The 24,746-nt window shown below is 40.5% G+C and overlaps 1 protein-coding gene across 1 annotated transcript; it reads left to right on the top strand.

The window, feature by feature from the left end:
- Positions 1 to 21,996: 21,996 nt before the first annotated feature.
- LOC123935377 (putative MAGE domain-containing protein MAGEA13P) lies at positions 21,997 to 23,055 on the top strand. Its single transcript, XM_045996127.1, has one exon. The coding sequence runs from the start codon at positions 21,997 to 21,999 to the stop codon at positions 23,053 to 23,055; it is 1,059 nt and encodes a 352-aa protein (XP_045852083.1).
- Positions 23,056 to 24,746: the final 1,691 nt, after the last annotated feature.

Here is a 24,746-nt window from a genome sequence, read left to right on the forward strand (position 1 = left end):
GGAACAGCCCTTACTCTGAGAATGAAATAAAGACATTCAGAGGATACACTAGAAATTACCAACTCCAAACAATGTGAAGTATTATAGTCCCTCATCACATCAAACCCAAGGCAACGGGGTGCCTGGGTGGCTCAGTGGGTTAAGCTGCTGCCTTCGGCTCAGGTCATGATCTCGGGGTCCTGGGATCGAGTCCCGCATCGGGCTCTCTGTTCAGTGGGGAGCCTTCTTCCCTCTCACTCTCTCTGCCTGCCTCTTTGCCTACTTGTGATCTCTCTCCATCAAATAAATAAATAAAATCTTAAAAAAAAAAAACCCAAGGCAAGGTAGACAGCAATTCTGGGCTTTCTGCATTTGTTCTTTAGTTCTTATTTCCTTTACTATTAAATTTTGTTCCCTGCGTTTGGACCAACACATAGGGTTCATTTGTTGCTTTAAGCATCTTGAAAGAAACTTCTGATATGTGTTTGAATTACTGGCTTCATATTCACATCAAAAACACTGTAGGAATATTATGAAGAGCCTCTTGTAAGTACCAGTTGGCACCCAGCTCTTTCTCTGGTTTGATCAATTCTAGCTGCTGAATTTCAGTATTATGAAATTCAAAACAAATCTCATTTTTCTCCATCTCAACTTTATTCTCCTTTCATAGTGTTCATAAAAATAAAAGTAACTTCAATTTATTTTCCTCAACTCTATAAACATATCTAGTAACTGCTGTCCTATTGGCATATGGGCCTACTGTATTACACAAACCATACATGCAATCTAGAACTCTTGAATATGGCATACATTTCTCTTCTGTAACATGCCTTCCTTACATGAAATTTCAGAGTTTTTATTTCTCTTGGAGGAATTTCGGGCTCAAAATTCCTCTTGTTACAGGAGTGAAGCTGTTATCCATAATGATGAGTTTAGGTCATGGTTGAAATATGCAGGTCCTATAGACCAATGCTATGCTGTTAGTCATGCCATGAGCATGCTTAGGCTACCAGCTAAGCCAAGACCATCTTAAAGCCTAGCACCCTGCAGTGTAGAAGCTCTGGGCTAGACCCAGTATGATTCTTTCCTCTACAAACTAGTAATGACTATACATAGTAGCAGCTTAATAAATATTTGTTAAATTAGGAAGTTTATCTGCCTGACCATTATTAAAAGTTCATTTGGTTCTTGCATGCCTAGTGATATCCATTATAAAGTGATTAATTTGATTACTCCTTCTTAAATTGCATTTTCCAAATGTATCATACCTTCATAATTTCATTTCTTTACTTGGAAGCCAGAATTTAGATGTCCAGTCACAGTACATTGAAATCATTGACTCTTATCAGGTCAGCTTTCAATCAACACAGCCCAGAAATTTCATTCAAGCGCATAATTTTAAAGTGTGTACCTACATATTTATCTCCATCCATAACTCCGATTTCATCTATACCTTCCTTAGGGAATAATATTCTAACTAGAATAGCTATCTACAGGCATGCTCAGTGCTATTAGACCTATGCCTTCAGAACTGTGATAAAATCCAAGATGGAACTTTCCAACCTGAACCTCTCACCACAAGACAGCAGAACCAATTTCTGTGTGACAGCCAGATATATATATATATCTTGTTATATACAACAACATGATGAATAAAGAAATTAAAAGTCCTGGGGCACCTGTGTGGCTCAGTCAGTTAGGAGTCCAACTCTTGATTTCAGCTCAGGTCATGATCTCAGGGCCATGAGATCAAGCCCCATGTCCGGCTCTGTGCTGGATGTGGAGCCTGCTTAAGATTCTCTCTCTCCCTCTTCTTCTGTCCCTCCACCCCGGCTCACTTTCTCTCTCTCCCTCTCTCTCAAAGAAAGAAAGAACAAAAGAAATTAAAGGTCCTTTCCCACAGCGAACCATAAGAGAATATGGACTCTGAAAAACAACCTGAGGGTTTTGAAGGGGCGGGGGTGGGAGATTGGGGGAACCAGGTTGTGGGTAGTAGGGAGGGCACGTATTGCATGGAGCACTGGGTGTTGTGCAAAAACAATGAATACTGTTTTGCTGAAAAAATAAATTAATTAATTAAAAAAAAGGTCCTGGGGCGCCTGGGTGGCTCAGTGGATTAAGCCGCTGCCTTCGGCTCAGGTCATGATCTCAGGGTCCTGGGATCGAGCCCCGCATCGGGCTCTCTGCTCTGCAGGGAGACTGCTTCCTCCTCTCTCTCTGCCTGCCTCTCTGCCTACTTGTGATCTCTCTCTCTGTCAAATAAATAAATAAAATCTTTAAAAAAAAAATAAAATAAAAAAATAAAAAAAAAGGTCCTTTCCCACTAACAAAAACACTAAGAAACAAAAGACTACATTTTCGTATGGTATACTGAGTTGATTTACTCTATGTAATATTTTTAAAGTTTCTTGCATTACATAGCCCTTAAGGAAGACATTATCAACAGAGCTTCCGTTCATACTTCATTCTCTTAAAATCTAAGCATTTCTTTTTAAGACATCCTCAAGGATGAACATGGTTTAATTATAAAGAGAGAAGCCAACAGAAATAGTTTTGGCAGAGAAAGTTTGCACTCTGCCAGAGTATAATTTATTCCTGGATTCACATACCTAAGAGTATATTCTCCTTTTGGAGCACATTGTTTACTACAACCCCATAAAGATGAAAGGAGGAAAGGTTAAATAACACATAAGGCCCATGATTTTCACATTCAGCCACAGAAATAGGATGAGCATTCATTCATTTAACTAGCTTTTTGACTACCTACTAAATGCCACAATTGTGGGTTGCCTTCTCTAGGAAGACAGTTCTAGGATGGACTTCAATGTGCAGGATGTTTGCTAAGGATTGCCCTTGAGATAAACATCTATGGAAGGGAGAGGAAGGAGGTAGGATTGGGCAGTGGGAAAAGTTATGGTGCAGTCCAATGATAGCCTTGTCTAACCCAACAATGCTCTCTGAAGCTCTAGCTGCCCTTCAGAACTGCCCTCTCCATGGGTGGATATTACCAGCCCTACATATGTCTAAATCAACTACTCACTGTGTCTGAGCCACCTTGGGAAGGGATGTGACCTTGAGCAAGACAGTTCTGTATAGCTGAGGTGATCCCTGAAGGGGCTAACTGAAAACTGTCTGCTGACAGTTCTCCCAACAGCTGGGGCAGCAAATCTTTCACTAAAGAGGGATCTGGGGGCACTTGGGTGGCTCAGTCATTAAGGGTCTGCCTTCGGCTTGGGTCATGATCCCAGTGTCCTGGGATTGAGAAGCAGAGCAGGGAGCCTGCTTCTCCCTCTCCCACTCCCCGTACTTTTGTTTCTTCTCTCGCTATGTATCTCCCTGTTAAGTAAATTAATAAAATCTTAAAAAAAAAGAGGGATCTGGATGGCACATTATTTTGTACACTATAGCTATGCACCACGCTAGAGCCTGGAAGCAAATATAGGCATAATTCTTACCCTTGTAAAGGTCAAAGTCTGGTAGGGTACATTACCTTGGAAAAACACAAACAAAAATAATAGTGTTATTTGTTTTGTGCCTATGGTATTTAAGGCACTGTTACATACATTATCTCTTTGAATATCCACCAGAAACCAATAGGGTGGTACTATTATTATTTCATTCAAAAGAAAAGGAAAAATAATCAGTGGGAACTGACCTGTCCAACATCCAACGGTAAGTGGCTGATGGATCCAGGAATCAAACCCTTTCAATCTGACTCAAATGTGTTAAGTGATAAAATAGTAAGTACTGTAGAAACCCACAAAAAAAGCATGATCAACTTTGTTTGCAGAATTCTGTCTCAAAGAATAGGATTTTTTCTGAAACACAATGCAGACCATGTAATTTTCTCTTTTAAAGCCTTCAGTGACAACTCATTGCTTTTAGGACAAGGTCAAACTCATCAGCATGGGGTTTTCCAAAGCACTTTATGAGCTAGCCATTCTAATTGTATATGGCTTCTCTCATCCCTCATTCCCTCATTCACCCACATGGTCAGGTTGGAAAACTTGAAGTTTCATTATCCATATAACGTTATATTGCTTTATAGTTTTAAGTCTTGGCTTTGCACACATAGCTCCCTCATCCAGGAATGATTTTATAGGAACTCCTATATGTTTTTGAAGACTTGCCTCAAAGGGTACTCCCTCTCTGGAGCCTTCCTCAAATTTCCCAGGTAGAGTAAATCCCTTCCTCCTCTTCATTCCCCACCAGTAACTTGTACATAATTTTACTTTAGACCTATCATGCTGCCTTATAATTATTCATATGCATGTCTATTTCTTTTACCAGGAAGACAGGGATCGCATCTTACTTATCTTTGGATTTCCAGGTTCTAGCAGTTTCTGGCACAAATTAGGAGATCGATATATTCGGGGAATGAATGGATAAATAAGTCTTTCTAATCTCATACCTCCACTTCATCCCCCACACCCAACCAGTCACCAAGGCTTGCAGCATCTGTCTCTTTAAAAAGATTCTAAATATCCTCTTCATTCCCATAAGCACTGACTAGTTTAATCCTCATCATTTCATCCCTAGACTATGTCAGCAGCCTCCTAAGTGGTTTTTTGGCCTTTAATTGTACTCTGTCCTCTCCCTGCTCAGGCTACCTTCTGCATGACTAGCAGAGTGATTTGTCTGAAATGTAAATGGGATTACACCAATCCCTTAGCTTAATCCTCTCCATGAATCCCAATAACACATAAGATAAATTTCATATTTATGTTGCTTATATGGCCTGCTAGTTATCCGTCCCCTGCTGATCTCTGCAGCCTCATATCTCATTGCTCACCTATATTCAGAGCCAGAATGATAAAAGACAGCACTCTTACGATGGCTAATAACTTGTCACCCAATCAAATCAATATTCTTTTTTAAATAGATTTTATTTATTCATTTGACAGACAGAGATCACAAGTAGGCAGAGAGGCAGGCAGAGAGAAAGATGGGGGGAGCAGGCTCCTGCTGAGCAGAGAAACTGATGCAGGACTTGATCCCAGGACCCCGAGATCATGACCCGAGCTGAAGGCAGAGGCTTAACCCATTGAGCCACCCAGGTGCCCCCAAATCAATATTCTTTAAATACTTCTTCAGCCATTTTTAAAAAGAAGGATGGGAGGAAATGAATTTCCTAATAATAAAATTTTATTCTTCTTTATGTTTAAGGTAAAGGATTTATGGCATTAATTTATTCCATACAATTTCCAAATCCTGACATCTTCTTGGGAGGCACAGTGAATCACGTAAAATGTAGCTACTAGATGAAATTTCTTACTCCAAAAAAAAAAGAAATTTCTTACTCCAAATAAATAGTCCTATACTTTGCTGCTGAATTTAGGTGACTGTCCTATAACTGGTCTTGGGTTTATTTGTGTCACCTATAGTTGGAACCTGCAGCTTGCATGAGTCTGCTGCAAAATCCATTCAACAATGAGAAGTCAGCACCACTAGGAACATTTTTATTTTGACTCGAGGTGCTGTATATTTCAGTTAGAGGGGGTCTGATTTCTATATAATGAATTGTGGACCAAAACTTGAATTAACTGGTGTCATTTACTATTTAACACTTTAATGGTTTAGTGCATGTAATAGACTGACACCATGTGCAGCTGCCTGCCTTCCTCCTGAGTCTGATTCTGTCCCACCTTACCTAGCCATTCCATATATCTGCAAGTCTTCAACATGCCATAGTTTCCTCAATGCATGTATTTTGGGTACACTGTTCTATCTTCTTTCAACACCCTTCACTTTCTTTTTTACCTATTAGGTTTCTTCTCACGGTCATGTCCGTTGCAAAGCTTTCCCTGATGCCTACCCTCAAGACACCAAAGGCAGAGTTAGGGTACTCCCTCTTCTTTGCTTCTGTAGGGTTCTAAATGTAACCCATAGTCTTCAGTCATTGGGCAAGAAGTGAACATACCAGAAGAAGTTATGCAGATGTTTGGGAGAAAAAGAATTCAATTTTGAACATGTTTAATTTGAAGTTTCTTTTAGGATACCCAAGTAGAGATATCCAGCATTCAGTTGAATGTGTATCAGTCTACAGTTCAGATGACAAGTGCTGGGAGAGAGTTTGCTATGGTTTCTCACATTTCTTCATGTCTTGAGAGCAAAGTATTCTTATGTAGAAGTTCTGGATATAGGGGGATTTATATACCATGGAATAAAGATTCCTAAAGTAGGAACAGACCAAGAAAGAAGTCAGTAGTTGAAGAATGATTTAATGCTGAGCACTAAGAGGTGAGAGCAACTATACCCTTGACTTAAAAATAACCTGCCCTTGAGGTGTCTGGGTGGCTCAGTCAGTTGAGCATCCAACTCTTGATGTTGGCTCAGGTCATGATCTCAGGGTGATAAGATTGAATCACACATCGGGCTCCATACTTGGCACAGAGTCTGCTTGAGATTCTCTCCCTTCCTCTCCCTCTGCCCTCCCCTGACCCAGGTGTGCTCTTCCCATCTCAGATAAATAAATAAATAAATAAATAAAATCTTTAAAAAAAATAACCTGCACTTAAGGAAACTCGTCTGCCTAGAAAACTCCTATGCATCTTTTAATTCTCAACCTAAGGGACACCACCTCTATGAAGCCTTCCCAAATTCCCCAGAAGACTTAGGTTTCCCTTTTCTACTACATATATATTTGTATCATTATCTGCTTTAGTCTACCACTAACAATACAGTTTCGTTACTGCTGGTTTACATGTTTGTCATTTCTGCGAAGACCAAAAATATCATAATAAAATATAAAGAACACACTCATTTTTCTTAAGGTGTATTCATTACATGTGGGTTTGATGAAAAAGAAGAAAAGGGATATTTGAAATTGGATATTGGACAGCTATAAGTATTCATTTTAAAAAAGAATCTTAGGGGTGCCTGGGTGGCTCAGTGGGTTAAGCCTCTGCCTTTAGCTCAGGTCATGAGCTCAGGGTCCTGGGATCGAGGCCCGCATTGGGCTCTCTGCTCACCAGGGATCCTGTTTTCCCCTCTCTCTCTGCCTGCCTCTCTCCCTACTTGCGATCTCTCTGTCAAATAAATAAATAAAATCTTAAAAAAATAATCTTATACAGGGCATAAATATGATCAGGCTGTTGGATAGGGTAAAGAGGCTAAAATAATTTAATTATGGAATTCCTTTTTCCACAAACCACACATTGCCATCTCTCGTGATACTAGCAGCAGATTAATTTGAGAAGTGCTATACACTTCTATATAAAAATGTCACCTATATAAAAGTCTCATTTGTGTTTACACAGAAGGTCAATCAAAACAAAACCTGTTGGACTTTCACCCACCCATTATTACACATAAGTTATAAATAAAAAGATCATATAAATACGTGGCTTAGAGCTCCTATAAACTAACCAGATTTTGTATGTAGAAGTCCTGGTTATAAACTCTTTAGGGAAAAATACACTATTCACTATTTTTTTTAATTAACATATAATGTATTAGCCCCAGGGGTACAGGTCTGTGAATCGCCAGGTTTACACACTTCACAGCACTCACCATAGCACATACCCTCCCCAATGTCCATAGCCCAACCACCCTCTCCCTCCCCCCCCATCAACCCTCAGTTTGTTTTGTGAGATTAAGAGTCTCTTATGGCTTGTCTCCCTCCTGATCCCATCTTGTTTCATTTATTCTTTTCCTACCCCCCAAATCCCCCATGTTGCTTCTCGACTTCCTCATATCAGGGAGATCATATGATAGTTGTCTTTCTCTGATTGACTTATTTCGCTAAGCATAATACCCTCTAGTTCCATCCACGTCATCACAATGGCAAGATTTCATTTTTTTGATGGCTGCATAGTATTCCATTGTATATCTATACCACATCTTCTTTATCCATTCATCTGTTGATGGACATCTAGGTTCTTTCCATAGTTTGGCTATTGTGGACATTGCTGCTATAAACATTCAGGTGCACGTGCCCCTTCAGATCACTACATTTGTATCTTTAGGGTAAATACCGAGTTACACTATTCACTCTTACATACACCTAAGCAACCTACTCACTATGCTTTGATCATTGTTCTACTTTAGATGGCCATTTGGTATTTAATTACTCACCTTATTGGAGAATCCCACTCACAAGGTCTGCATGTGAGCATATAGTCAAAGGAAGATAAAGACATTAACTTGCAAAAGGACTCTTTTTATATTTTCATATACATATGACTTAAGATGGTTTCACATTTTCCCACAACTTCAAGATAAACTTAATCTATACTAACTTGTTTTAAACGAGGCAAGTGATATTACAGTTCCATCTACTACTTAAAGTAAATGCACTAGAAGGGGCGACTGGCTGGCTCAGTTGGGAAAGCATGCAACTCTTGATAGTGTTGTAAGTTGGAGCCCCAAGTTGGGTTTAGAGATTACTAAGGAATGAAATCCTTTTTTTAAAAAGTAAATGCATTAGAATACGATTTTAATCCTGCTTGGCAGAGTAGTTAAAAGGATGGACTTTAGAACCACACCATGTGGACGCTGTCCCTTACTAGTCATGTGGCATGGAACAAATAACATATTCTCCAGTCGCCTTCAATTCATCAGCTACAGAATAAAGATAACATTTGTCCCCGCCTCACAGTATTTTAGGTGGATTTATTGCACTAACATATCGAAAGCATGCAGAATAGCACCTGACAAATAGTAATGCTATATAACTGATAGCAAACTGATTCACTGAGCGGCTTCACGATACCTTTAATATGGTTATGGTCATTGTGAATCTACAAGAGTCTCGCTATTAAAAAATGGACTACAATCACATCTATTCAGCACTAAGAGAATTCCTAGCACTGTAAGACAAGAAAAAGAAACAAAAGGTATTGGGTTTGGACTGATATTAATCACAGATAAGTTTATCTACATAGAAAACCAAGAGAACAAACAGAGAAATTTTTTGGAACTAAGGAGTGGGTTCATTTACCTTGTTGAAAGTGATATCAACATACAAAAATCAGTTTAATTTCTGCATACTAGTAATAAAGAGTTAGAAATTACTATTGAAAATTTTTACTATTTTAATATCAGGGTACCCGACTGGCTCAGTCAGCGGAGCATGAAACTCTTAATCTCAGGGTTGTGAATTCGAGCGTGTAGAGATTACTTCAAAATATTGCATGTAGAGATTACTTCAAAAATAAGATCTTTAAAAAAATCTTATTATTATTTATATCAGTCACAAAAATACTAGGTACCTAGAAATAAGTCCAATGAAAGATATGTAAGAACATCACACACAAAATTATAAAATTTTTATTGAAAGTTATTTTTAAAATCTAAGTAAGTGGAGAGCAATGGTCAGGGGAAGTTTCGATAGAGTCAATGTATCAATTCTTGCCTAATTAATGTACAAATTCAACATAATTCCAATTAGGATGGTAAGCTATGGATACAAACTCAAGGGTTCAAATTTCAATGCAATTACTTACTATATGACTTTGGGTAAGTTACTTCACCCTCCTATATTTCAGTTTTGTTGTCAGGTAGAGCTAATGTATTCTTTTCCCTTTTGGGTTTTTGTGGAGAATAAGTAAAATAATAAATATAAAGTATTTCACATATTTCTGGCATGCAGTTAGGTGCTCTAACAATTTTACCTATCATTGTTGGTGTTACATTAACTACAGATCCATAAAGAAAAGAAACAGACAACCCTAATAGAAAACAAGCAAGCAAACAAAAAGGAATGCACAGAATAAGAAATAAAAACTGTCCAATGCATTTAAAACCATCTCTACTAATAATTGTAAAAGGCATATTAAAACTCTCAGATATCATTTCTCCAATCATTGGCAAAGATTAAAATGTGTTGGCAAGAATGTAAGAGAAACAAGTGTTTTTGAACATTGTGAGAGTATCAATTGGCACAACTTTGTGGGAAAATGTGACAGTAACTAACAAATTACAAAATGTGCATACATTTTTGATCAAGCAATACCATTTATGGGAATTTATCCTACAAAAACTGTCACATAAATACACTAAGATAGAAGAATATTTATTGCCATATTATTTGTAATATAAGAAACTGGAAAATTCCTAAAAGTCATATTACTCAGCCATGAAAATAAAGAGATAGACAAATATGTATTAACATGGAAAAATGTCCAAGATCCAATGTTAAGTGTAAGAGCAAGATGCAGAACAGTAAGTCCAAGAAGAATTCTATCATAATTTAAAATTCTTCATATAAATGTTAGTATACATATAAAACTCCTCTGGAAGAATATATAGAAATCATTCACAATGGTAAATTCTGGGGGTGTAAATGGAAAATAAATGCATGTGGCTTTTATTATATACTTTAAACATGTTTCAACTGTCTAAAAATATTATAAGGTGAGTGCATTATTTTTATGATAAAAGAGATATACTTCTGCTAAGCTTTATTTACAATGGTTCCCACTGTTAAGCATATTTCTTAGCTTTATAGATACATATATATGCTAAACTATTTGTCTTAAATTATTTGAAGAAATACTAAAGATTTCCCAAATTCAATAAGATAGGATGTTTAGTTTTTAAACACGAAAGCTGTGGAATGATGATTCGTTATCATTTTAGTTCTACCTTGTCAGGTGCATGCTAAAACCGATTATGTATTTTACCAGAGCCACATGACAAAGGTTTTAGTTCTCTGAATGTCTAAATAATTTTTGTCATTTCCCTATATATATCCCTTCCCAGGACAGTGAAGAACCATACCCTCAGGCTTTGTTTGGTCACCAAGTAATTTCGCTGGCAAGAGTAACTCTTGGGCAGCTTGGACATTGAAAAGCACCACTCCTGATACCTTGGGGAGTTGGGGGTGCAGTGTAAGAGGATCCTGAAAGACAAAATTCTCTAATTGGAGAAAGAGGGCATTTTTAAACAACTCTAAAGAGCCTTCCCCAGATGACCTTCCACCTTTCCTCATCTGATGTTCAATTCTGACTGCCCATATGGCAGAGAGAGGATGTTTCCTCCAAGCCTTTCACCACAGCCATCCCATTCAGTGGTTCATGCTGGCTCTCTCCCACCTTTCAGCAAGCATAACCTACTATTTTGGATGTCTTACCTAAGATGCCTCCAGGGCAATGTGACATTTAATATTTAAGTCTCGGTAAATATGTGAATCATCTCACTTCTTTCCTACAAATTTCCCTTGTGTGCCTTGAAGACCACTCACTTCTTGGCTACTTGTAGGTGACTTTTCCAACGCTCCTCATTTTTTCGATGTTCATGTAGCACTTCTCAGATTCCTATTTCCAGCCTGAAAGCAGTGCCTTCAAGGCTTCAAGGCAATCATTTCTGTCAAGACTTTAGTGAATTAAACTTGCTCTACTATATGTTGGCTAATTGAACATAATGAAACAAATAAATTAAAACACGTAAAATCAAAGTTTAAAGAATTTTTAAAAAATGAACAAACTTGCCCTACTGAGTAGCCTAGTATTGTTTTAAACCCGAGGGTTTTATGTTCGTCTCAGAAAGTGTATTACCCAGACTTAGGTGTTCTTCAGCACAGATGGAGAGGATGCAGATATTCGCATGCTGAACGTTATTCCGAGTACTTGCATTCAAGAAACTACAATCTAATGGCATTGGACAGCAACATGCAGAAGAACGAAACGGACCACTTTCTTACACCATACACAAATATAAATTCAAAATGGATGAAAGACCTAATTGTGAGAGAGGAAACCATCAAAATTCTAGAGGAGAACACAGGCAGCAACCTCTCTGATCTCGGCCATACCTACTTCTTACTAACATGTCACCAGAAGCAAGGGAAAGCAAAGTAAAAATGAACTATTGGGACTTCATTATGAGAAAAGGCTTCTGCACAGGGAAGGAAACAATCAACAAAACTAAAAGGCGGCCTACAGAATGGGAGAAGATATTTGCAAACAACATATCTGATAAAGGGTTAGTATCCAAAGTCTATAAAGAACATATCAAACTCAACATCCAAAAGACAAATAATCCAGTTAGGAAATAGAAGATGTGAATAAACATTTTTCCAAAGAAGATATACAGATGGCTAACAGGCACATGAAAAGATGATCAACCTCACTCATCATCAGGGAAATACAAATCAAAACCCCAATGAGATACTAGCTCACACCTGTGAGAATGGCTAAAATTAACAACACAGGAAACAACAGATGTTGATGAGAATGGGGAAAAAAGGGAACCCTCATACACTGTTGGTGGAAATGCAAACTGTTGCAGCCACAGTATGGAGGTCTCCCAAAAAGTTAAAAATAGAAGTACCCTAAGATTCAGCAATTGCACCACTGGGTATCTACACAAAGGACACAAAAATACAGATTTGAAGGTATACGTGAACCCTGATGCGTATAGTAGCATTATCAACAATAGCCAAATCATGGAGAGAGCCCAAATGTCCATCGACTAATGAACAGATAAGAAGAGGTGGTGTGGGGGCGCCTGGGTGGCTCAGTGGGTTAAGCCGCTGCCTTCGGCTCAGGTCATGATCTCAGGGTCCTGGGATCGAGTCCCGCATCGGGCTCTCTGCTCAGCAGCGAGCCTGCTTCCCTCTCTCTCTCTCTGCCTGCCTCTCTGTCTACTTGTGATCTCTCTCTGTCAAATAAATAAATAAAATCTTTAAAAAAAAGAAGAGGTGGTGTGTATATATACAATGGAATTTTACTCAGCCTTCAAAAAAAATGAAATCTTGGGGCTCCTGGGTGGTTAAGCATCCAACTCTTGGTTTCAGCTCAGGTCATGATCTCCAGGTTGGGAGATCGAGCCTGGCATCAGGCTCCACACTCAGTGGGAAATCTGCTTCTCCCTCTCCCTCTCCCTCTGCCCCCCACCCCCAGCTCATGTGCACATGGGCACTCTTTTTCTCCCTCTCAAATAAATAAATAAATAAATAAACAAATCTTAAAAAGAAAAGTTATTTCCAAATGTAATTAATTAAAGAATACCAAGATCAGATCATCCTGGGTTATCTGGAAAGGCCCTAAATCAAATGACAAATGTCCTTAGAAGAATAGGAAAAGATACAGAATACACAAAGGAGGGACATGGGGAGAAGGTCATAAGAAGATGGGGGCAGATATTTGAATTATGCAGCCCCAAGTCAAGGAATGCCTAGAGCCACCAGAAGATGTAAAAAGCAAGGAGGAATTTTTCCCTAGAGTCTTGGGAAGAAGTGCAGTCCTGTCAACACCTTGATTTTGGACTTCAGGCCTCTAGAACTGTGAAAGAATATATTTCTGCAGGCATCTGGATGGCACAGTTGGTTAAGCATCTGACCCTTGGTTTGAGCAGAGGTTGTGATCTCAGGACTGTGAGACTGAGCCCCGCACTGGGCTCCACACTCAGTGCAGAGTTTGCTTAAGATTCTCTCTCCCTGGGGCGCCTGGGTGGCTCAGTGGGTTAAAGCCTCTGCCTTCGGCTCAGGTCATGATTCCAGGGTCCTGGGATCAAGCCCCGCATCAGGCTCTCTGTTCCACGGGGAGTCTGCTTCCTCCTCTCTCTCTGCCTGCCTCTCTGCCTACTTGTGATTTCTCTCTGTCAAATAAATAAAATATTTAAAAAAAAAGATTCTCTCTCCCTTTCCCTCTGCCCCTCCCCCATAAAATACATAAGTAAATTTATTTATTTTATTATTTTTTTAAATATTTTATTTATTTGACAGAAATCACAACTAGGCAGAGAGGCAGGCAGAAAGAGAGGAGGAAGCAGGCTCCCCGCGGAGCAGAGAGCCCGATGTGGGGCTCGGACTCTGCAACCATGACCTGAGCCAAAGGCAGAGGCTTTAACCCACTGAGCCACCCAGGCACCCCTACATAAATAAATTTAAAACAGAGAATACAAGGATGCCTGGGGGGCTCCATTAGTTAAGTGTCTGCCTTTGGCTCAGATCATGATCCTGGGGTCCTGGATCAGGTCCCGCATCAGGCTCCTTGCTTAGCAGGGAGCCTGCTTCTTCCTCTGCCTGTCACTCCCACTGCTTGTGCTCTCACTCTCCCTTACTGACAAATAAATAAATAAATAAAGTCTCTAATAAATAGACAAATAAATAAAATATATAAATAGATAAAATATTAATATTAATATAAATTAAATAAATAAATAATAAAAAATACTATATTTCTTTTTTTAAGATACCCAGTCTGTGGTAATTTGTTATGGTAACCCTACGAAACTAATACATAGATGTAAGAATTACAATGGACAGTAAAGTTACAGAAAATATGCAGAAAAAAGGTATAGAGTGAAACATTTAAAGTATTGAAAGAAAAAATAATCCACTAACCTAGAATTCCATATCCAGCAAAATTGTTCTTCAAAAATGAAAGGAAAAATAAAGAATTCCTCAGACATAAACTGAGGGTATTCATTGCCTATACATGCACCTTGAAAGAAATGTTAAAAACAAGTTCTTAAGGCAGAAGGCAAAAAACATAGGTCCAAACCTTCAATCTACATAAAGAAAGGTAGAGCATTAGAGAAGGAATAAATGAAGAAGTAAAATGATCTGTTTTTCTTATTCTTAATGATCTAACTGATAACTGCCTAGTAATAATGTATTAGATGATTATAGGATATGCATAAGAAAAATGAATAATAGGAAGGAATTAGGAACACTCTTTAATAAAATACATATAGTTCATGTGAAGCAGTTAAGTGTTATTTCAAGGTAGACTTTTATGAATTATAAATGTAATGGTAAACTAGAGAAATTGCTAAAAAACTTTTAAAAACATGTATTTTGGTGAAATATACCATTGCTTCCTATCAAGATCTCTTTTGTGCAAATGATTTTTTAAAAAATCAGTGGCATATTTCACCAAAATAATAAATGTCAATTGAATTTTTAAAATCACATTTTTCATATATCAGGAGAGCTCACTAAATAAGGAAAATAAAAAATACTTCTAATTAAAGAAATAAAGACATATATTTAATAAGTCAGACAGAGAAAGACAAATACTGTAAGATCTCACTTACATGTAGAATCCAAAAAACCAAACTCACAGAAACAGAGAATAGATTGGTGGTTTCCTGGGTGGAGGTGGGGGGTTGGTGGAAATGAGTGAAGGTAGACAAAGGGTACACACTTCCAGTTATAAGACGAATAAGTTCTAGGAATATAATATATAGCATGATAATTAAAGTTTATACACACACAAAAAATTGTAACTATATGAGTATTGGACATTTTAAACTAATCTTATTGGGGTAATCATTTTGCAATACATGTGTATATCAAATTACTATGTTGCATACCTTAAACTTACACAATGTTATATGTCATTTATATCTCAGTAAGGCTGTAAAAAGTTATCTTTGATATATTAAGTGATAAGAGAGAAGATAAAATGGAATCATATTAAGTACTCGAAATCAAAGAATGTAGGGAAAAAAGGAGAAAAAAGGAAATGTAAAATAAGTGAAACAAATAGAAAAAGTTACAAACATGATAAATATTAATCCAACATATCAACACTTTAAATGTGAATGACCTATATATACTAGTTAAAAGACACGGATAGCCAAAGTGATAGAAAAAAGTATCTAATCATAGTTTGTCTATAAGAAATTGATATTAAATACAAAGATTCAGATAGGCTAAAAGTAAAGGGATGGAAAAAATTATACCATACTAACAATAATTAAAGGAAAGCTACTGTAGCCATATTAATTTCATAGAAGCAGATTTTAGAGCAAGGAGATCATCAAGGATACAGAAGGGCATTACATACTGAAAAAGGAGTCAATTCTCCAAGAAGATATTAAATGCATATGTGACTAAAAACAAAGTGTCAGAACATGTGAAACAAAATCTGATAGAGATGAGAAGAGAAATAGACAAATCCACTACTCTATTTCGAGACTTCAATACTACTCTGTCAGAAGTTGATAGATCAAACAGGCAGAAAATCAGTAGGGATATGGGTGACCTGAACAGTATTATCAATCAACTTGATCTACTTGACACTTACAAAATACTCCATCCAACAACGACAGAGTGCATATTCTCAAGTGACATAAAATATTTATCAAGATAGAAAAAATTCAGAGCCATTAAACACACCTTAACAAATTCAGAAGAACAGAAATCATACAAAGTATGTTCATAAGCTGCAGTGCAATTAAACCAGAAAGCAATAGCAAGAAGCTCAAGTATCCCCCAAATATCTGGAAATTAAATAACACACTTCTAAATAATTCATGGGTCAAAGAAAACAACTCAGATAGATAGATATATATATATATATATATATATATATATATATATATATACCTAAGTGACCATAAAAGTACAACTTAAAGTTTAGAGAAGGCAGAGAAAAAATAGAGCAAAAATCAATGAAATTGAAAACAGGAAAACATTAAAGAAAATCAAAGAAACCCAAGGCTGGTTTTTTGGAAAGATCAATAAAATCGATAAAGTTCTAGTCAGGCTTACCAAGAAAAAAGAAGACAGAATTACCAATATCAGAAATGAAATAGGAATTATCACTACTCATCCCATAGACATTGAAAGGATAATAATGAAATACATGAAGATAAATACTATACTTGGCAAAGCTATCCTTCAGAAATGAAACAATGAAGACTTTCTCAAACAGAAGATGAGAGAGTTCAGCACCACTAGACTAGCCTTAGAAGAAATGCTAAATGGATCATATCATGATCATATAAATAGAAAATTCTCAACAATGGCAAAAAACTATTAGTAATAATAAAGAAATTCAAGAAAGTTTCAGGATACAAAAACTAACACAAAAATCAGTGGTGTTTCTATGCATAAACAATGAACAATTGAAAATGGAAATTAAGAAATCAATCCAATTCACAATAGCAACAAAAAGATTAAAGTATTTAAGAATAATGTAACCAAAGAAGGAAAAGACTTATACACTGAAAATTATAAAACATCAGTGAAGGAAATTAAAGAACACAGAGATAAATGGAAAGACTTCTATGTTCATGGATTGTACGAATTGATATTGGTAAAAAAAAACAAATCCACCTGAAGTGGTCTACAGAGTCAAAACAATCCCTATGAAAATTCCACAGGCATTCTTTACAGAAATAGAAAAAAAAAGCCTTAAAATTTTATATGGAACCACAAGGACCCTGAATAGCCAAAAGCAAACATAACCAAAAAGAACAAAGCTTGCTTTCAAAATACATTAGAAATCTACAGCAATCAAACAGTATGGTGAAAAATATACAGACCAATGAAACAGAATGAAGAGATCAGACATAAGTCCACATATCTATAGTCAAGTGATCTTGGACAAGAGTTCCCAGAGTACACAATGGGGAAAGGATAATCTCTTCAACAAATGATTAAGAAAACAAGATATACACATACAGAAGACTGAAATTGGAACTCTATCTCACACAGCACACAAAAATCAACTCCAAATGGATTAAAGACTTAGATGTAAACCTGAAACTTTAAAACTACTAGGAAAAAAATGGACATTGGTCTTAGCAATGATTTTTTGGTTATGACACCCAAAGCACAGACAGCAAAAGCAAAAATAGAAAAGTGGGATTGCATCAAACTGAAGAGCTTCTGTATAAGCAAAGGAAACAATCAACAGTGTGAAAAGGAAGCCTACTGAACGGAAGAAAATACTTGCAAGTCATCTATCTAATTAGGGTTAATACCCAAAATATGTAAGTAACATGAACAACTCAATAGCAAAAAACAAACTGAATTTAAAATTATGGGCTAAGGACCAGAATAGACATTTCTCCTAAGAAGACATACAAATGGCCCACAGGTATATGAAAAGGTGCTCAGCATCACTAATCATCAGGGAAATCCAAATCAAAACCACAATGAGATACCACCTTTTACCTGTGAGGATGGCTATTTTCAAAAAAGCTAAGAGATAACAAACTTTGGCAAGGATGTGGAGAAAAGGGTATTCTTGTACACTCTCTCAATGGGAATGTAAATTGGTACAACCATGATGGAAGACAGCATGAAGGTTTTTCAACAAATTAAAAATAGGACTCCCATATAATCTAGCAATCCCACTTCTGGGTATGTATCCAAGGGAAAATGAAATCAGTACCTGAAAGGGCTATCTGAGTTCCATGTTCATTGCTGCATTACTTGCAGGAATCCAGATAAGGAAATAACCTAGTGTCAGTTAATTAACAGATGGATAAAAAAATGTGAGATACATACAAAAATGTGATATATATATATATATATACATGGAAATATGATATATATTAATATATTATTATAGATCATTAATTAATCAACATTCTATTCATTGTGTCATTGCAATATTATTAAGCTTTTTTTAAAAAATGGAAATCTTGCTCTTTGTGACAATATTGAAGAACCTGGAGGCCATTAATCTAAGTGTAATAAGTCAGACAGAAAGGGACAAACACTGCATGATCTCAAATATATGCGGAATTTAACAAAGTCGAATTCGTAAAAGCAGAGTGGGATGGTGGTGCGGGAAACGGAGAGATTGCAGTAAAAGGGTGTAAAGATTCAGTTATATGGGACGAATACGTTCCGGAGCTCTAATATACAGCATGGTGACTACAGTTGACCATATTCTACTATACACTTAAAATTTGCTAAGAGAGTTGACCTTAAGTGTTCTCACCACACACACACACACACACATACACACACACACAATGGTAACTATGTGAGGTGATGGATATGTTAATTAGCTCAACTGTCATAATCATTTCACAATATATATCTAAACATTACACCATATACCATATACTTAAATGCATACAATTTTTATTTGTCAAGTACAGTTCAATAAAACTGGAAAAATTAAATTTGATAAAAAACACTACGCTTTCTCTCATTGACACTGCAACCTTTAATTGATTTGTCTCTAGGAAAATGCAAAAAGGTAGGGTAATAAATGCATTATGAATTTTTTTAAAATATCCCATTCACCACAGCATGAAAATCCAAAGATTACCTAAGAAAAAGCTTCACAAAAATGTTCATGACCTTTATGGAGACAACTATAAAATGTTTCTGATCGATTCAGAATACTAGAAATTTGTTAATTGTCCTTAAATTATTTACAGATTTATTGCCTTACCTAAATGTGACAAGATGACAAACTTGGGCTGCTGTGCTCCACTCTTGGTTTAAAGTGGATGGGCTCAGGGTGCCTGGGTGGCTCAGATAGAGTCTTCCTTCAGCTCAGGTCATGATCTCAGGGTCCTAAGATAGAGTTCCACGTCAGGCTCTCAGCTTCGCCCTCTGCCTCCCCCCCACCCCGCCTTCCTGCTCTCTCTCTCCCCCTCTGTCTCTCTCTTTAATTAGTAAATAAAATCTTAAAAAAATTAATGAAGTGGGAGGGCTCAAGTCCATATAGGGAGAAGGCCAACTGCATGCCAGAAGTCAAGGTGATGATCCTTACGGAAAACTAAGAACTGCCACCACAGAAGAGATTGGCCCCCACGCCCATCCTAGCCTCTTAGCCTTGGGAGGCCTTGGAACATAATGACCAGATGAGGCAGACCCTGACTTCCACTGGAGAGGGGGTACATTTTCAGGGAGTTATGGGCTTTGATCTGAGGGGCAGGGCTCAGTTCAGCAGAGGGAGGAATCCTAGGCCCTGCCAGGCATCAAGATGAGGACCCTTATGGAGGGCTGAATTAGCCACCCACCCCAAACGCACACCTGCTTTCAGCCCTGGGAGGTCCCAGGAACAGGTATCAACTGCCACCCAACTATCACCTGCATTTGTGTGGTGGGCATCTCAGGGAGATGGGAACCTTGTGAAGGCAGAGGGTACAGGCCGTATCAGGAAGAAGCCTAAGTACTTACGGAGGACTGAGTGTAAACCCCCAACTCACAATATATGGGGCCACTAAGAAACCTATCCTGACCTTACTGTCAGCTCCTACAGACCCCACACAAGCCGGTCATGCTAAGACCCAGCCTCACTAGTACCTTGGGGAGATAAGGGCCTTATCGTGACGGGTGAGGTCTCAGCTCAACAGAGAGAGGGTGCTCAGCCAGTGCAAGGAGTCAAGGTAAGCACTCAGTTTTCCCATCCTGGGCGATGGGAAGCCACCCCACTCTGCTATCAGTCCTGGGAAACACCAGGCTGAGTACAGGAATGTGTCGTGTCCTGACTTCGGGAATTTGAGGGAGGTGAGGTTTACTCTTAGGGGGCTGGATTCTCGTCAGCAGAGGGAGGAGTCTTAGGCCCCACCAGGCCTCAAAGTAAAGAACTAGGAGGAACAAGGAGACCTCTCACCAGAGAGACGGGGGCCCTCAGTCCCGCCCTGCCTCCCAAGTCATCCCTGGACGGCCTCAGGCAGTTCCCGGAAGTGACATATACTAACTTCCGCCTCAGGAGTCTGAGGGACGTGAGGCTTCACAGTTGGGGTGCAGACTCAGACCTTCGGAGGGACGTGTCTCGGGCGTTAAGGTGAGGACTCAGAGAAAGGACGGAAGGGAACTCTCACCTCGCGGGAGGGTTTGCTCCTCCCCTTCCTCCGCCCCCAGCATCCGGCCCTCACTGCCCAGCATTCTGCCCCGCCCCGCCCCGCCCCTAGCGTCTTCCCAGAATGCTCTGCTCAGGGCCCCGTGCGTGCTTTATCCGGACGCTGATCTTGGGGGTCTGAGGGACGCGAGGCTTTTCCTGAAGGAAGCTGATTCAGGTTGCCGGAGGAAGGAGTCCCAGGCTCTGGCTGGCACTAAGGTGAGGGTTCCGAGAAAGGACTGAGGGGAGCCCCCACCCACCCCTTGCTGTCTGCTCCAAAGGCCCCTCGTAGGGCCCCAGATGCATTTTATCAGGACGTCCATCTTACGAGTCAGGGCCATGAGGCTTTCTCTGCGGGGTACTCGGGGCGTCCCAGGGACCTGGCTCAGGCTCTGGGAGGCAATTAAGGCGAGAAGACGCTGAATAAGGACTGAGGGGTGCAATCATGGCTCATTCCTACCTTGCACATTGTCTGCCTAAAAAGCCGCACGCAGAGCCCCGGATGTGGCGTCTCCGGACCTCCATCTTGGAGAGTCTGAGGAATGAGGCTTTTTTTTTTTTTTAAGATTTTATTTATTTATTTGACAGAGAGGGAGGCAGAGAGAGAGGGGGAAGCAGGCTCCCCGCCAAGCAGAGAGCCCGACGTGGGGCTCGATCCCAGGACCCCGGGATCATGACCCGAGCCGAAGGCAGAGGCTTAATCCCCTGAGCCACCCAAGCGCCCCTGAATGAGGCTTTTTTTTGAGGGGTGTGAACTCAAGCCGTCAGAGGGAGGAGGCCTAGGCTCAGCTGCTCCGTGAGATGAAGACCCTTGTGGAGGGCTTAGGGGGTCTCCCTCCAGACAGAAGGCAGCACACAGATAGCCTTCCTGTTGTCCGCCTTGGGAGGCCCCGGGCAGGACAGTGAGGCAGAGGTGTCTCCCCCAACTGTCTGTGCTGCTTTGGTTTCTGGGAGACGGGTGCCTTGACCTGAGGGTCTCATTCCCCTGTGTGCAGAAGGGAGACAGGGTGCGGGCCTCGTCAGGAATAAACACCAAATCCTTGGGAAGGGTTGTGAGTACGCCCCCCTCCCCGCCCCAAACCTCCACAGAAATGTATCCTGATCCCTTCTGTCAGCCCTGGGGACCCCGAGAGATACAGTCAGGCTGACCTTCCTTCAATTTCCAAATCGGGGGTCTCGGAGAGTGAGGGCCTGGGTCTGAAGGTTCCTGGGTCTGAAGGTCCCGGTATCCAGTGATCATAGGAGTTGCGGGGCCTGGCAGGTGTAAAGGTGAGGACCTGAAGGTAAGGCTGAGAGGATGGAGAGGGCCCGACAGAAACTTGTCCTTTCTCAGTGGTGAGAGGTCCCAGGCAGGGCTGTCAGATACAGATGTCCCCTCTACCCTGCTCACTTCCTTACCTGGTGTGTTTGGGAGATGAAGGCCTTTTTTGTCGTTGCTGACAAAGTTGAGTTTCTTGCATTATTCCTCTCTCCCTCAGGCCTGTTGGTTGCCATCCCCTGCCTGCTGCCCCCAGCACAACTCGTCATGCCTCGCAGTAGGAAGAGACATGGCCGCAAGTCTGGAGCAGGTCTTAAGGCCCAGAAGGGAGCTCAGGGCGCGGTGGGTGCACCGGTTCCTGTAACTGGGAAGGAAGCCACCGCCGCCGCTGCCGCTGCCGCCGCCTCTCTCTCTCCTTCGATCCAGGGCACCCCAGAGGCGGTGCCTGCCGCTGGAAAACCAAGTTTTCGCAAAAGTTCTCAGAAAGCCTGCTCCTCCACCAGGGTCAAAGCCATTCCATCGAGCAAACCAGAGGAGGGCTCCAGCAGCCCAAAACAGGGTCCAAGCACCTCCCAGGCTCCACCGGATCCTGAGTCCTTGCTCGGTGATGTGCTCAACCAGAAGATGGCTGAATTGGTGCAGTTCCTGAGTGCCAAGTATGTAACAAAGCAGCCTATCACAGAGGCAGAAATGCTGGAGAGTGTCATCAAAGAGCACAAGGGCCACTTCCCTGTGATCTTCAAGAAAGCCTGTGAGTGCATGGAGATCGTCTTTGGCCTCGAAGTGAAGGAAGCAGACCCCATCAACCATTCCTATGCGCTTGTCAAAACCCTAGATCTCACCTACGATGGGATGCCGAGTGATGACCTGGGCATGCCCAAGACCGGCCTCCTGATCCTTATCCTGGGTGTGATCTTTGTGGAGGGCAACCGTGCCCCCGAGAAGAGGATCTGGGAGGTGCTGAAGAAGATCGGAGTGCGAGCTGGGAGGAAGGATTTCATCTATGGGGAGCCCAGGAAGCTGATCACCAAAGATTTCGTGCAGGAAAAGTACCTAGAGTACCGCCAGGTGCCCAGCAGCAATCCTCCACGCTACGAGTTCCTGTGGGGTCCCAGGGCCCACAGTGAAACCAGCAAGATGAAAGTCCTGCAGTTTTTTGCCAAGGTCAGTGGCACTGACCCCACTTCCTTCCCATCCTGGTATGAGGAGGCTTTGAGAGATGAAAGAGAGCGAGCCGAGGCCAGAGTTGCAGCCACCGATGATAGCGGGGGCAAGGCCAGTGGAAGTTCCAGTGTGCCACCTGGCAGCTGCTCCTGCCCTGAGTGAAGTCTGAAGAAGATCCTCCGCTCTGTGTTTGAAGAGGGCAGTCAAGGCTCTAAGTAGTGGAGGACTGAATTGCAGATTTTACCTTTTTTCCTTTTCAGTAGTTTTCAAATATTCTGCTTTCTAAAAGGTTTTTTAGCTTCAGAGTCTAAATGATACCAGTCACATGTTTATTGCTGTTTATTAGATTTAAGAATAAGAATTTTGCTTTTCTGGAAAACCTACTGGGAAACTTTGATCTTATTTTCTGATCTGGAAGAAGATAGTATAGCATTGATAGAGGAATTTCCTTAGAAATATGGAAGAGCCCAGCTGTAAAATAGATGAGATCAAGAAATAGAGGGGGAAATGTTAAAGATGGTTCTCTGAGGATTCCTGTATCCCATTTAATCTGTTAGGTAGTAAAATTAAAGGTCTGTACTTGGATTTGTTTGGCTAAAGAATGCATGAGAAATTAAATCTTAATAAATGAAAGCCCTGGCTCACTGGCTCATTTATTCTTATGAGCGTTTCACAGGTAAGAGAAAGTCTAGAATGGAAAACTGCTCTTAGCAGTTCCTTTGGGATCTTGGGTAAACCAGAGAGATATCTCTGTCTGTGGCAGGTATGGAAGGTGCCACCGAGCTCCCTGAGTAACCATGTGTTCTATATGCGTTCTCACAGGATTTCCAGAGAACAGGGGGATATTTCTTTGAGGTGGTACCCAGGGGCTGGCACTTCATCACTGGCCTGGGAAAACCCAGAGCCCACTCCTTTGAAAAGGCATTTTAATTATCTTGAGTGTGATTTGGCTCACTCTAAGCAAGGACTAGACTTTTGGTGGGGGTGAAAGGAGTGAAAACAGTGGTTTGGATGGAAGAGCAGCTGGGAGGGAGGAACAGAATTAATCCTTGACTCAAATTCTAGGAGCTTTCAGTTACATTTAGCCAGGGAAGACTTCCCCATTTCCAAATTAATATATCCACGAACAGGGACATTTTGTAGAGTATCTTTACAAAGCAGCATCTTTGGCTCACTTCATGGTTTGTGTCCTGGATTGCTGCATATTCTCTGAGATGCCATGGAAAACACACACACACACACACACACACACACGAGAGTCCGTCAAGTCTGGTGTCAAAATCATATTAGCAATTACTGCTATTTATTAAAGAGCCAATAAATGCCAGGCACTGTGCCAGGCATTTTACTTTCATTACATATATTCTAGCAGTTCTACGAGACAGGGCTTATCAAACCCACTTCACAGCTGAAGAACCTAAGGCTCATAGCACTTGGCATTTTGCCCAAGATCACATGTCCAGTATGTGGCAGGGCTGGGACTAGATCCCTGGTCGGAATTTGTCTAAGCCCAGGCTGGTTCTCACTCCTCCCAGCCTAAGGCTGACCTTCTGTCTCTTGGCTCATTTCTCTTCTCCATGCTCTGTAAGGTTTTTCGTGCAACAAAAAGATGGGTCCTATGGCCAAAGTAGGCCCAAAGAAGGAAGGGGTCAATGACAAACAGGACTTGGGGACCATCTGGGCTTTATTTCCCTAGGGTCTGCCTGCCTGAGCCCCAGAGCTCCTGGAGAGCTGACTCCTGGAGTGCTGCCGTGTGTGTGTCCAGTCCCAGCACGTTCCTGCATGACCACACCCTTCCCCTGGTCTTCCTCTGTCTGCCTTCCTGTCCAACTCTAGACTCTGGCCTGCTGACC

Source organism: Meles meles, chromosome X (genome assembly GCF_922984935.1).
Source record: "Meles meles chromosome X, mMelMel3.1 paternal haplotype, whole genome shotgun sequence".
Classification (NCBI taxonomy): domain Eukaryota; kingdom Metazoa; phylum Chordata; class Mammalia; order Carnivora; family Mustelidae; genus Meles; species Meles meles.